This window comes from Culex pipiens, chromosome 2 (genome assembly GCF_016801865.2).
Source record: "Culex pipiens pallens isolate TS chromosome 2, TS_CPP_V2, whole genome shotgun sequence".
Taxonomy (NCBI): Eukaryota; Metazoa; Arthropoda; class Insecta; order Diptera; family Culicidae; genus Culex; species Culex pipiens.
The window spans coordinates 189297373-189312449 of NC_068938.1; the positions used below are offsets into that span (position 1 = coordinate 189297373).

Genomic DNA, 15077 nt, shown 5'->3' on the forward strand with positions numbered 1-15077 from the left:
TAGCAAAGTCCCTTAGGGGGTATATCAAATAATTAAAAAAATCAACTTTCAAAATTTCAACTTTTCAGAATAATTTTAGCTTAAGGACCCCATTTCATGGCCAAAATAATGACCCTGACGAAATTGGTCAAAATTATCCCATAGTTCTAACCATTTTAAACAAAGTCCTTTAGGGGGTATATCAAATAATTAAAAAAATCAACTTTCAAAATTTCAGCTTTTTAGAATAATTTCAGCTTAAGGACCCCATTTCATGGCCATAATAATGACCCTGACGAAATTGGTCAAAATTATCCCATAGTTCTAGCCAATTTTAGCAAAGTCCCTTAGGGGGTATATCAAATAATTAAAAAAATCAACTTTCAAAATTTCAACTTTTCAGAATAATTTTAGCTTAAGGACCCCATTTCATGGCCAAAATAATGACCCCGACGAAATTGGTCAAAATTATCCCATAGTTCTAACCATTTTAAACAAAGTCCTTTAGGGGGTATATCAAATAATTAGAAAAATCAACTTTTAAAATTTCAACTTTTTAGAATAATTTTAGCTTAAGGACCCCATTTCATGGCCAAAATAATGACCCTGACGAAATTGGTCAAAATTATCCCATAGTTCTAGCCAATTTTAGCAAAGTCCCTTAGGGGGTATATCAAAAAATTAAAAAAATCAACTTTGAAAATTTCAACTTTTCAGAATAATTTTAGCTTAAGGACCCCATTTTATGGCCAAAATAATGACCCTGACGAAATTGGTCAAAATTATCCCATAGTTCGACTGATTTCCATGTTTATAACAAAATATGATTTTTTCGAAAAATTGGGAACACTGCCAAATGAATTTGACCAACTTGTGCCATAGCTGAAAAAATGGCACTTATTGTCGTATTGTCAAAATGGCAATTTTGGGCGGTTATTTTTTTGGTGAGAAAAGCCATACAAAAAAAAAGTTCATTTTTTAAGAGTGTAACTTTTTCGACGCCACTGACTGGCGCAGTTCGTCGCCATCGTGCTAACTTGTCGTACGTGCATTTTGGGCCAAATTGAGTTAAGAACGCCATTTTGTGCAGCTCACAATGCCTCACCTTTTGACCTTCACAGATCCCCAAAATTCGATTTCAATCCTGAGATATTCAACAAAAACCGAAAAAACTCCGTGCATTTTTGTCACTTTACATATGAAAGTAGTTTCAATCTTGTCGTGCTATCTTGTCACTCCATGAAAATTGATGTAAGTGCGACAAAAGGCCAAAGGGATTTCAGGCCAGGAAAGTCAGGATGCGTTTGTCGCACGTACAAGCTAGACTACCGTAAACATTTGTAATTATAACTCGGGACTCCAGCAACCAACTTCAACCAAACTTTGGGACAATGCACAGAATGGTCAGCCAAACAAAACGTGTTTGTTATTGTTTACATTGCGTGCTTTCGTTTTTGTTTATTCAAGGTCAAACATTAAAACGCGTTTTTCTCGGAACGTCAAAATGGCGGGTGCGACATGATAGCACGACGACGTCGAGTTGTAAGGCATTGTTCTTGCCCAGAACTAACGACTCTCCATCTTTGCCAGTTTCCGCTTCAAATGCGTTGGCGTGTGAAAAGCGTTTCACCAGCTCCGGACAAGCTCGCTCGCAGAACACGGGGCTGCCGGCGAATATTAGCTATTAATTACAGCTAATTAAATCAACCATTTGAATAATTTTCAATAAAGCCAAGCTCGTTTGTCAGTCGTCGGGTTGTCGCCGCCGTCGTTTGACGGAAGCTAATTTTCAGCCCAGATTCACACGCAAGACAAAACCGCCCCCCCCCTCGTTGGCTCGGGAAAATTCGAACTCTATTGATGTCATTCTTGAAACTGAGCAGAATTTTGTATGTGTGTGTGGATTGACAAAAGGCTTTTGTGCTGGTGAAAATCGTGCGCGTGGGTGGTATAATCGCGAACCTGCAGACATTTTGCTGCTAATGAGCTTTTGGTGAGATTCTTTCGGTAGCTAGAATTACTTGGAATTCTAGCTTAATTTGCAGTTGTTTAACAACATTTCCGTGATGCCTTATGGTTACGAAATGCTAATGGCTGTTAAACAAGCAGCTTTTAATTGCTTTTGGGTTCAGTTTCAGAATGTTTGTTTAGTGACTTTAAGATTTGTACAATTCTGCTTTTATTAAGGAGAACCTTCATCTAAATTCTGTTTTATATTTATGTATGGGAATCGACCTAAATATAGATTGCGTGATAAAATTACAGTCCTTGGTTAAATGTCATCTATTCTTACTCCGTATAACCACCATCAGCTAACCATATTTATCTAACTTATCCCCCAACGTGGCATTGACAGCTCATCGCACTGGTTGCATTTTCTGCTCAATAAATCTCAATTAACTATGACCTGGCCAGCACGGTCCGGCCCCAAACACCGTGCCATAAATCACGGAAAATTCACTCACACCCACCCTGACTTCGTAGAATCGAGTAGCCAGCAAGAATTTATCTCAGCTGCTTTTTGGTAGATGACAAAATTATTACATAATCTAGTCTGTGATTTTATTTGGGTTCGCACATCTTTCGCCGTAAACGTCGTTCAATATTTGAACTCAATCGCTCAACAAAGTTCAACCTTCGCTCCGCGGAGTATGATTGTATGCTGGTTGGTTCGACGGTGATTGGGAATGTTCACGGCAAAGTTGAAATCGATGTCAACTGATTCATGGTTTTGGAAGTGGATGGGCTTTTTTTTTGGGTTGGGATGTTCTGTTTGAAATATGGAATGCAAATGTGCATGATTTTTCAAACTATTCAACTCAAAAATCTGAAATGATTAGGATTATTTTTTTTATTTGGTTCAAACTTTGTGGGGTCCTTTCCAATGACCAAAGAAGCCATTTTTTAATTTAATATGATTTTTGACGATTTTTTATTAACTTTTTTTTCACATAAAATCAATTTCTCGAAATCCGTATGATTAAATATTAGAAATTTTTAATTTGTTTTAGGGGACAAAAAACCGCAACTTTTGAACCATAGAGAAGTATGTGCAAAAAAATTGCCACCGAGTTGTAATTTATTGAAAAAATTTGTTTTTTGAATAAATAGAAACTTAATTATTTTTTAACTTAAGTTTTAAATGTAAAATCAATTAAAAAAAGTGCTCTGTTTTCAAGATACCATTTAAAGTTCAATTTTAACTATGTTTTTATGATTGACCATTCCTTTAAACATATTTTTCGAAAAGTTCAGAAAAGTCAAATTGCCTAAGAGACATTTTTTTTTATTCATAACTTATTTTTATTAGGACCAGGTTGGGACCGAGGATCAACAAAAAAAAAAAACAACTCCTTAAACTCCATACTTTGAAATCATGTAACTGACGAGGGTTACTTGGTCCAAGCGGGTCTTGCAGGTCTTGAACCTGCCGATGTACTCGGAGAAAATGCCCCACAGATCAGCCGAACTGTAGAGCACCTCCCTGGCTTCCTCCTTCGTGGCTTCACCGTCTCGGGAGCCACTGCTTCCTTGGCTTCTTCCTGCGGGGCGAGGGCGACATTGCACTCGTCCGTCTTGTGGGGACCCCCACAGTTGTTGCACCTCCCCTTGAGGTGACAGTTCCTGGTTCCATGACCCAGCTGCAAGCAGTTCCTGCACTGGGTCACGTTCGGCCGCTTGTTCCGGTAGGCCTCCCACCGGATGATAGTGCTTGCCACAACATTCATTGCAGAGAGCTTCTTCAGATTGGTGTATCCCTTGGAGAAGACCACAATGCACGGAGTTTCGTCCACGGTGGACTTTTCCTTCCGCTTGATGACATGCACCTCCAGCGCGTCCAGCTTGAGATCCCTCTTCAGCAGGTACTTGACCTCATCCGGTTTCAGTTGATCAGGTAGACCACGAACAACGACCCGGTGAAATCGTTCGCTTCTTCGGCCGTGGGTGTAAAATTCCACTTTCTTCCTCTGGAGAAGCTCCTGCAACTTGTCAAAATCTTTGACAGAGAAGCAGGTCACCTTGGTTCCAAATCGTGTCAGTTTGTAAATAGGATCGAAACCAAATTTACAACTTTCCACTATCGCCACGAGCTTGTAAAAATCCGTGGTGTTCTTCACCACAAAAGGCGGTTGCTTTTGTTTACCTGCCGACTGGCCGAGTGGTGGAACCGCCGGGACGTCTCCTCCTCCTGCTGGGCTGGCATTGTTGTTGTTTTTGTTTTCCGCTAGCGGGCTGAACTTGTTTTTGTTGAGCAGATTCTGCTCCACTTTTTCTTCTCCGACGATAGCTCCGGTGACCTCAAGGGACTTCTTCCGCTTCCGATTTCCGGGGATGAGTTGAAAATCATCCGTCTCGGAGGTCTCTTCCACCTCCATCCGTCAAAAAACTCGAAGCAAGCAACGTTGCCTTTAGCGCGCACGTCACAACACGTCTACTCTCTCGAAGCTATCGTAGCCAAGTCGCCTAAGAGACATTGACATTGACAAAAAACAACAAATAAAAGAAAAACTCGGTGAATCTCGCTAGATAAATGTACGAATCGTGCTGAAAAAATATTCTTTTTGCAACTTGCATAAACATTATTAAGATATTAAATCAAATTTACAGTCAAAAATTACCTTACAATGTTTTCAAGATGTTAGCATTTTTACGTATTTTTTTAGAATGTTTTTTTTTGCAATTTAAAATACTTCATGAAGAAAAAACTTTCCTACATTTTTTTCTAAAAATTTACAATATTTCTTTAATTAACATTTTTCACTTTGTTGATCGAACTGCTGGTTGCTGAGAGTTACTTTTGATTCTTATATTTAATAATTATTTTTATTTAGAAAAGCAAAAAAATTCACAAATATTTCAATTTTAACATTAGAAAACAAATCACGTAAATTGAAAAAAATGAGGATGAAACTGAGAAAAACCACTTTTTCCACTGAACAAATTATTATTTTTTATTAAATTTAAAGAGTCTGTTACTGTATCGCAGCAACCTGCAGTCCTATCAACGGAGTCAAAAACAGGAAATTTTCCGAACTCGGCCATTTGAAAGTATAATGGGAGTGGCGCATTGCAAAAAAGACAAATTTTCGGAAAAGTTCACCTTAAAATGCATTTTTTTAAATTAAAAAAATAGTTTTGTAATTTTGTCTTATAATAAAAAAAAACTAATATCTCCTGTACCAGATTAAGCACTAACTTTAACTCCAGCACAAAACAGCCTTTTTTAGACCCCTTAATCCTTAAGAAATGAAAAGAAGATAAAAAAGAAATGTTTACTGATTTTTTCTGAAAAGGATGCATTGCACTGCGTATGCTGACTTTCATAAGTAAAACTTTTGGAACATATTCATATTGCCCCTTGAGCTCTTCCTTCGCACGACCAACACTATCGTTTAAGTTCAAATCGTCAAGCAAAAACACTGTTTGTGAACAGCTAATTCCCCAAATTGGCTCGCAATATAATTTTAAACTAACAGCTTTTGATTGCTGTTGACAAATACATCTTTTTTTTTGCTTTCACTGCCCCACTGTTATAAAGTCTGCAGCCTTATGTAAAGTCTGTATATACTCATTGTGTATTTTATTTAATACTTACACAGAAAAAAAAATCATGGTAATATTACATCTGGGAAGGGGTACATCTTTTATGTCAGAAAAAATGTGTAATTTTACCTCTGAAAATGTGTAATTTTACCACTATTCTGGTGTAATGTCGCTTTTTCAGTCTAAATTGAGGTAAAATTACATCATAAAAGAGGTATTATTCAACCTTATAAAATTACACCTTCCAAATTTACACAATTTTTTGCTGTGTAGGGCATGGATCATCCATTAAAAAAATTTTTAGGGGGTCATTTTGAGCAACTTTTGATTAACGAAAAAACTTTACTTCTCTTGTTTTATGTTGTTTTTGTTTCATTTTTAGTACTTTAATTTACATTTATCTTGATTAGTTTATGTTTGTTTTAGGTAGTATTTGACCTATTCTACCACCACCTATCAGTACATTTTGCCTATCTAATTTTTTAATTTTTTACAGTAACTTTTTCAATTTTTTGCCTGTTTTTTCTTTTGTTTTTGCTATAGAATGACACCATTATCATTTAAATTGTTTAATAATGCGTAGAGGGATAGTTTAGGGCACTACAAAAATTACTGCATACTTCTTTTTACTTAAAATATAGGAAATGTTAGTAAAATTCACAGCCAAAGTTGACCCCTAATAATATCATTTCTAAAATCATTGGCAAAGTCACATAAAACAAGTAAAACTTCCAACCCTTAAAATTTTCTAAATTTTTTTTTTCTTAAAGATCAAAAGTTGGTTGAAAATTTGAATTTTGGCAACTTTTTTAATCGAAGCTCGTCTAGAGGCTGTGTTGGGTTGTAGAGGGTTAATTTTGCTGAGAAATATTCGAATGAGTTTTACTAATGTTCATGAAAACCTTTTTGCATTTATGGGCAGTACAGTGTCAATTGATCGAATTCAGTTCATATTTTATATTCATCTCTTTCGAAGAGTTGACTTCATTTACAAGCCTTTTCAAAGAGTTCAATAAATATTTATTTTTGAAATTTTGTTTTTGTGGTCTTTTAAGCTGAGCTATAGCAATTTAAATTTGGTATTTGTGAAACCTATTTGAGTAATATTTAATCAGAAAGGCTTATTTCCTTATTAATTTTAAAACATTTATATAAAAATGTGTCAACCGTTGTTATTTCTCACAAAAAATGGCATTACAACGGAATGTCCACATGTTTAGAGAGAATATCACACATTTTTTATGACATAAAAGGTGTACTCATTTCCAGATGTAATATTACAATGTTTTTTTTTTACTGTGCAGCTTAGAATGAAATCTAAGAACAGTCATTTTATTTTTCATTTTTTGAAATTTCGGAAACACTTCACAAAGTAAAAAAAAACACTAGTTTCTGATTTTTTTAATAACAATTTACGTTTGAATTTGCCAAACTATTATGTAAATTTGAGTTGAATTTGAAATTAAATTTCATTAAATGAATCTCATTTATCTTCTAAGCCTCATGTTTAATTAATTGTTGTTTTTAACACTCGATTTTTTTAGCACTTGCTATATTTATGCAACTCAGCAAACCTGAAATCCTAAAAAACTCTGCAATCATTTTTAGTTTTGATTTATGATTGCAGCCACAAACAGTTATATTTTGACCATCCCCAGTCACCCACACACAATTTCCAAGTCCTGGTACCTGCCTAGATGTGCGAAACAAACAAAGCAAAATTGGCGCAAGGTATTCACCGCTCAGCAAAAAATATTCATCAGGGTGGCTCTTCGGTAATCTGCCCGGAGCTGGGTTGAGTCCCGACATGACAAAAGCGCAATATCTTGAGAATTGCTGGATGCTGCAAAGCACTCGACGCCGAACAACCCCAAACCCCAATCGGTTGGTTGTGATTGAATGGTTTGGAAAGTAAGGTTCTTCAGGTCTCTTGTCATTGTTTGCCGACAACGAGTCGTCGAGCATTTCGGTCGACCTTTTATGCCGAGTTGTACGACGACAACATAGTTCAATGGATTCTTCTACGATGATGCGAAGCATCGAGTGACGAATTCCCTTCAGCAATTTGGGATTGCTGAAAGTCCTTTCGATCAATGGGCAAGTTCTAGGCATTCTCAACAATCGAAAGCATTTTTCAAAATTTTACGTCTTCAAGTCACCAACAACTTAAACCGTTAGTTCCACACCCGCCAGACGCGTCGCGTCCGATACGCGGTTGACCTTGACGCCGGTACCCGGTTTTGAATTTTGTAATCTACGGCCGGCGCGATGACCAGCGTGCGCCGCAACACTGCTGCTGGTCAAAGACTATGGGACGCAGATCTTTCTTTCAGCTTGGGGTGCACCACTACTGACTGGGAGGGTATCGTCATCTTCGCGGGCGTTTGTAGCTTTATGGCTATGATATCTACACTGTGACCATAGGTCTGCGGGTAGATTAGCAGATATTTGGTGACCTTTAACGATGGGTTCGGGCGGGGTATCGCGTGTAAGTGGGAGCTTTTTTCTATAAATTACGCTTTAGAAAAGGGCATAAAGCCATTAAAATTGCATTACTAGAGACCTTTGCTAGAAGTTGCTAACATTGTTTTTTTTTAATGAAATTAATCTGTGTAGAGGAGCATGTATTATGTATCCTCTAGCTAACGATGGATACGTTGAGCCGTCTGCTCCTGCGAATCCAAGCTGGAGCAGTTCCATGTTTGGTGTAAACACTATTTTTTTAATTCGAACACAGACAACTCCAACAACCCACGTGGACCTTGATTTTTCTCCAAATCGAGCGTAATTCCTCAATTGACGCCTGAGCCGGATGAGCTCCGCGTTCAAGATTGCGTGGCACCGTCAGATTCTAACAACCCTTCGCCATCGGCAACCGCAGGTTGAAGTGTTTTGCATACATCACAGAGTTCTACAGACAGAGTCTAGTCTCGAAAAGTGAGAATGCTCATCACCTGGAGTACGCTCATGTGGCGCCCGTTTTTGCCCGTCACCACTGAAGAATGATTACGTCATTTGCGTGGTTTTGCAAATTTGGCACTGGAGAATCTAACGTTTAAAGCTTTTTGGCCAAATGGATTAGTCGTAACGGGACGGGTGACTAAATTTGGTTAGTACGTGCTAAGTGAATCATGCAGGCGGATGAATTAGATTAGAAGTTTTTTTTCGCGTTTCACAATTTTTGCAATCATTTTAGCGTTAGTTAAATTACTCCTTACGGGTGTGTTTCAAGGTCCTACCAAAGAAAGTGTTTATGGTGGCCCAGATATGGTTGTAAAATAAGTACAAACTAACAAAAAAACTGCCCTCGCGTACCTGCGGTAGTGACATGTGTACAGGTCATTTGCCGCAAGCTAAATGTCACCTAATTAGACACTACTAATTAAGTTTTATAGCTAAAATAAACATTGCACGATGGTGGCTTGCAGCGGTCTGATGTAATTCCTCCACCTCCAATTTCTAACACCTTCTCCATCCAGCTTCACGGCAACGCGTGCCATCTGTTCAAACCTGCAGCACAAATTCACAACTCAAGCTCATCTTCCGGATTTCTGAACAACTCGTCCATGCCTAGTGCTGATGAGCATTACAGAGTAGCACTTGTCCCAGGGCTTAGAGGCACTTTGCATTCCACGAAGCACCCAAAAATAAAAGGGCGAATCAGCACACAAAAAATGCGCTGTTGAACTTGCAGTTACGTGCTTGATGCTCAAGTTCTGAACCGCTGCAGGAACAATCTCGAATGCTTGACCATCTCGTTAGCAATTCGGATGAGTTCCGAATCGACACAAATATTCGAGAGAAGCGTGCCGGCCACAATTCAATAACTCACGATTAATGAATTAGGGCTGAGGGGATAGATTTTTTTTGTTTCCCAAAAAGTGAGGTTATTAGTTGATGAGCTTGGCGTGATGGGGAAGTGCCGGCGCGAACATGCTAATTTCAATTATGGAAACATGTGTGAGGTTGAGTGCACTTTGCTGAGGACGTTAGAAGGTCCGCGGCAGAAGTGACCAACGTCCTAAAACGAGGGCCAGATATGGTCCGTTAAGGCTCTACTGCCACATTCATTTATATTTTCAAACGCAATTCTTGAGTTGTTAGACTGTATTAAGCAATTTTTTTTTTTGCTAAAAATTTCGCAAATTTTGAATATCTTTTCCAGCAATTGTGTTATTTTAGATTGTAGAAATGTGTTCAACCCACTAGCGATCCTCAAGGTAGGTAGGGCAACAATATGAGCGTTTTGAAAATTTTGTCGTTTCGAAAAGTTTTGTCGGGTTCCCTCTGACGAATTTTAGAACAAATTTCTAAGGATGACCCACCCTGTGCACGCTAGTGGTGCAACATCTTTTAAAGAAATTTGAACTCAAACAAACCCACTTCAAAAAAGAAATCATGTCTCTGCGATACGACTTTACGGAGTAGGCCTGGCCGCTTTAGCGCTTAATGTTCAATGCATTCCGATGCAATGGCGCACTACAGATGTTAGTAAATGACAAGAAAAGTGCTAGGCGTAATCTAACCTAAGGCACTCTCCAGGATCCCTTTGAAAGATTGGCTGCGCTAGGGTTTGATTAGATTAGATTAGATTGGATTAGATTAGATTAGATAAAATGAGATTTAAATTTTTAGTTTTTAAATCAGTGGTCCTCAGCCGGCTAAAACTCGCGGACCATTTTGACTATTTGCTGTAGTATCGCGTGCCGTATATGGAACACAAATAAAAATTATTGAAACCTGTAGAATTTCGTTAGTTTGAAAGTTTAATTTCCATAAAATTACTTTTGCACGACTTTTTCATTTAATTTTTAAATGTTATTAAATGTTTTGCTATTTCCAAATTTTCACTAAATACTAATATTTCTACATCAATCCCTTCCTATAAAATTTCTTGCGTGAAAAAAATAATTTTCATTCATGCAGTTTTAAGATTTTTGGAAAGTTAAAAACAGACTTACCTTTTGACGGGTGCGACAACGGTTTGCTATGATACCGGTTTTTCTATGCGCACCATTTCTCGTCACGACCCAAAACCCGACACAACTCGGTAGCTTGATCGGTGCACCAAACCGAAGTTTGGTGTGACGGCGGTGTGGATCGGGTACACAAAACTGACATGGTTTCTGCGCCTACCACACGGGAGAAGTTTGGAACTCTTGATGCCTTGCAAGCCAACTGAACTCAACAGTTCTTAATGGTGTGGTTGTCAAAGGCAGTGCATTAGTATTTTAAAGGTTCTTGGTTCGAATCTCGACAGTTATTATTTTATTTTTTGAATGTTTTTTATTTGTTTAGAATTGTTCGTTAGGAATAGAATTTCGTAGTGTCATGAAATATAAACTTTAACTTCTCGTGCATATAACCCTAAAATAGGCATTTTCACTTAAACCTGCCTGCATAATATGGAATGTTTTCTCTATTCCACTACAAAAATCCATTCAATTTTCTAACTCTTTGACTAAAGCGTCGCAGGTTCGAAGAAGTTACTTAAAAAATGTATATAAACAGTAATTTTGACAGCAAATATTGAAAAAAAAAATCCTCAAAAATATTTGTACCCAGGATTGAACCAGGAACCTCGTGGTAAAAAGACGGAGACAACAACCGCCACGCCATCCCGAAGTTGTGAATGATGGCTGGCAAACCTCAATCAAAACAATGTCGCCTCCGGTTTACTTGGATCAACCATATGTTGAGTTGCATCCTTGGTATACAGTTTTGGTGCACCGGTGGTGTACCAAGGTGCTTTCGGTACAGTTGCTATGGTGTGACAACAAACAGCTCGGTTTGGTTTCTAGAGTGACACGAAAACCGCACCACGGCGCACCAGATCTTGGTGTTCAGTGAAGCCTGGTTAAAAACATTACCACCTAGTTTTATAAATATAATGGGATTGAACTTTCTTTTTGGCTTTGAAAATTTTTCTGCACTTTACAATGATTTTTTTTATATTTTATCACATATTATCTTTTCCTAATTTTCAAGAAAAGGTTAGAATACATGAGAACAATAATATTTAAATTAAAAATAATTTTATCATGAAATAGGTACTTTTATTTTCATTTATTTTTTTGGTCGGATAATAAAATTGAACATGAAAATGTTGGTTTAAAATCCATACTTTATTCTTTTTGAACTCAATATTTCTATGAAGTTTAATGTCAAGCAAATATCAGAAAGCATCAATTCTAAAAATGTCGTTGAGTATATTGGATCACTGCAATATTTTAAATCATGCTTTGTTACAGTCTTTGAAAAAAAGTTAAGTAATTTTAGATTAAATTTAACAGAAAAATTACTAACCGAGTTTTGAAGTGATCTCCATTTTTGTGGTATTATATTTATTATAAGTTTAATAAAAAAGATCCTACTGTTTTAGCATTTGCGTTTCAGAAAATACAAAACACAAGTTAATTGCATCTCTGAGTGCCAATAAAAAAAATTCAAAGTGAAATTTGACGAAAAATTCAAATAGGTTGAGAGTTTTTTCTTGCTAAATCAATCAGAAGTAAGATTTTTTTTTTAAGTTTTTGTGTGTCTTTCTTATTTTGGTTTTTATGAAAATAATTTCTCAAAATGAGGTATTTAAGATAATTCTCTTTGTTTCATCGTTTTATCATAGATTTGTCAAATTTTACTTTGACCTTTAATTTTTGAATGATTTGATGATTTGATTTGAATTTAATTTTGAAATTTGCAGGATTTTTTTCCTTATATTAACGTTATTTTAAGTATCGTGGTTTTCAAATAAATTAAAGGAAATTGGCTTCAAAAGCCAAAATTAAAATAATCTTTTTTGATGCTAAAATGTAAAATAGGCTGATTATTTTATTTCTTCCAAATTTACTTTTAGGATGTTAGATTTTTGTCAAAATTTATGCATATGAATATTTCTTTTTATTAGACCAATGTAAATTTTGTTTGAAGTTATTGTCTCCTTAAATTTTTCCACTAAAAAGGGGCAAAATAATATGTTTGGCTAACTTTTTGCTGGCATTTATAAAAAAATGGGACATTTTAAGACCCTGAGGATATTATTATATTGATCAAGATTGGAACAAGATGGAAAAGTTTGATTAAATAATTCACAGAATGAATAAAGCATGTTGTGATACTTTGTTTTTTTGCAACAGTTTTGATATTTGAATCGAAAAGTATATTTGAAATTTTTATTTGTTATCCTTCTCTTCGACCACGGCCAGGACTGAAAGACAAAAACTTTACACAAAATTTGTACTTACCTTATTCAATGGTCAATAAAACATAATTCACAGAACTGATAATCAAAACTTCCAATGAAAAAAATAAAATAAATAAAAAGTTTTTCTATCAAAATAACCTGTCTACTAGAGTTTTCAAAACCTCGGTCCATAAGCTGAATATTGTTCCTTGAGCTATTTTAGGACTCGGGCCAAATATGAGCAAATTCGGCCATCATTTACCCATTGATACTCAAAGGTAAAGTTTGCATGGGAAAAATCGAAAAAACTGTATGAAACTCCAATTTTCTTACGTTTTGCTCTGTACGGTGGATTTAATTTTCTACAACTTTGTAGAAAAAAGAAATAAAAATGTAATTTTTGTATGAAAAACGTTTTTTTACTAACTTCAGACGCGGGTATCAATGGGTTAATCTCAACCAATTTCACTCAAAATTGGCACAGATGCTTAAAATAACCAAAAAAAAAAAATTTCGCTTGTGGAGCAGGGGGTCATTTTATCTAAGCACCCTAATGTTTACCCATTTTTTTAACAAATATTTCGAAGAGCCGAGAAAATTCCCTACAATCAGAAAAACGAGATTTTCTCAGTGTTGGCAAATTAGCTCTCGTTTTTTGGTGACCTTTTTCCCGGAAAGTAATTGTCCGATTTTCAACTTAAAAAAATTAAACACTTGTGAAATTTTCTGATCTCATCGAAAAAAATACTTTGGAAATTTTGGAATCAAGACTAACATTTCAAAAGGGCGAAATATTCAAATTTCATAGTACGTTTATTCAAGGCCAAACATTACGACACGAAACAGCATGATCACGTCGAAGAGTTGAATATTGCTCGTGTGAAAAAAAAATCCTTATTTTGTTGCCGCAACCTCATCAATCCCAATAGGAAATCGAAACCTGCTTCTAAGACGCTATGTATTGTGGGTGTTGACAAGAGGGCACAGCTAATACTCTTCAAGCCCACAAAAGCTTTAGCAGTAATCCTCCGAGAAGTACGGTCTTCTCGCGAAAACGTACAGTCGGGACTTCTGAAAAAAAAATGCTCAACAATTGAAATCAATCTGATTATTCACACCTTTCGTCCAAACACCTTTCGGAAATCCTCCTGTAACCGCAAACACTTCTCACAGAGTACGACTCCATATCCGATGTTCACATTTGATGGGCACGCGTCGTCTAAGTCGTCGCCATCATCATCATCATCTTGGTGGAGGAATTAACATAATCGCTCTTCACCATCATCATCACCGCATCAAAACGCAGTAAGCTTCGCACCTTTGCGTTGGCAATTGCCACGTGCTTCTCCAACGAGATTGAGAGACTTCGCGCCAAATCTCTTTAACGGATTAGAGAGCACGTGAGATTGAGTTACTCGCTCTGTTTTGGAAAATTCGTCTGCTTCCATAGAGCATTAGAGAGAGAGAGAGCGACTGGTGAGTAAGAGCGCTGGAAGTCACATGTTTATGATTGAGTTTGTTGACGATGACGCCGCTTGGAATTATGCAAATTAGTAGCCGTTTAGTGTCAACACTGGTTTGTGGAGGTGTGCACAGTTGTGACCTCCGACCCCCTTTATGCTATAGTGGTGACAGCCGAAGTAATGTGTTTGGAAAATATTGTTATTTTGCAATGAAATACTTTTTAAAATAACAATTTAAATGATTTTTTTAGGAATCTGTTCTTTTAAGTAAAACACATTTTTTTTAATCCAATACTAACACCATTTTAGATTCGGAAGATTTTTTTTGTCATTTTTCTTGGCATTTGAAACTTTAGGTTATCGAGACTCCAGATGTTCGATTCCGGACTCTCTACTTAATTTCAATGTCACCTTCTAATAGATCCGGAGTCTAAGTGTCTCTTTAACATTCTCAAAATGCCATTGACGCAAGAATTCCAATAAACAATCGGCTCATTGTCCACCGAGATCATATCATCCTCGTAAGGCTCTGACATTTCGCCCCTCAACGAGGCACCTCCTCAAGCACATGTGCGCTGCACTATTAAGCTACCCCCACAGCCCAGTTGGCACGCTCCGGTTATAATCTCGAATTAATCATCACTCAGGTATTTTCGGCAGACAAAAAAAACTCACGTGCCGCTCACTTGGACTTGCTGTGTCAACTAGGCCTGAGGCCTCCGGACTCAACGCGTTCCCCAAATTTAGCGAGAGGCCCCCCCTAAACCCCGCTCAACAGAGGCTCGGCTCCAAGACCTTGGGACACTTAATTTGTTCCAATTTGATGGAAACTGCGCAGCGTAAATGGAGATAGTAACGAGATTATGGAACTCTATTGGTAGCCGCATGCGGAGAGTTGATCTTGAGCG

At 37.0% G+C, this 15077-nt stretch overlaps 1 protein-coding gene across 1 annotated transcript in view; it reads left to right on the forward strand.

The window, feature by feature from the left end:
• Positions 1-7987: 7987 nt before the first annotated feature.
• Positions 7988-15077, forward strand: part of LOC120429578 (uncharacterized) — a 28807-nt gene continuing 21717 nt past the window's right edge. The window contains exon 1 of the mRNA XM_052707068.1: positions 7988-8011. Coding sequence (XP_052563028.1) covers positions 7988-8011 — 24 coding nt within the window. The remainder of the gene's footprint in view (positions 8012-15077) is intronic.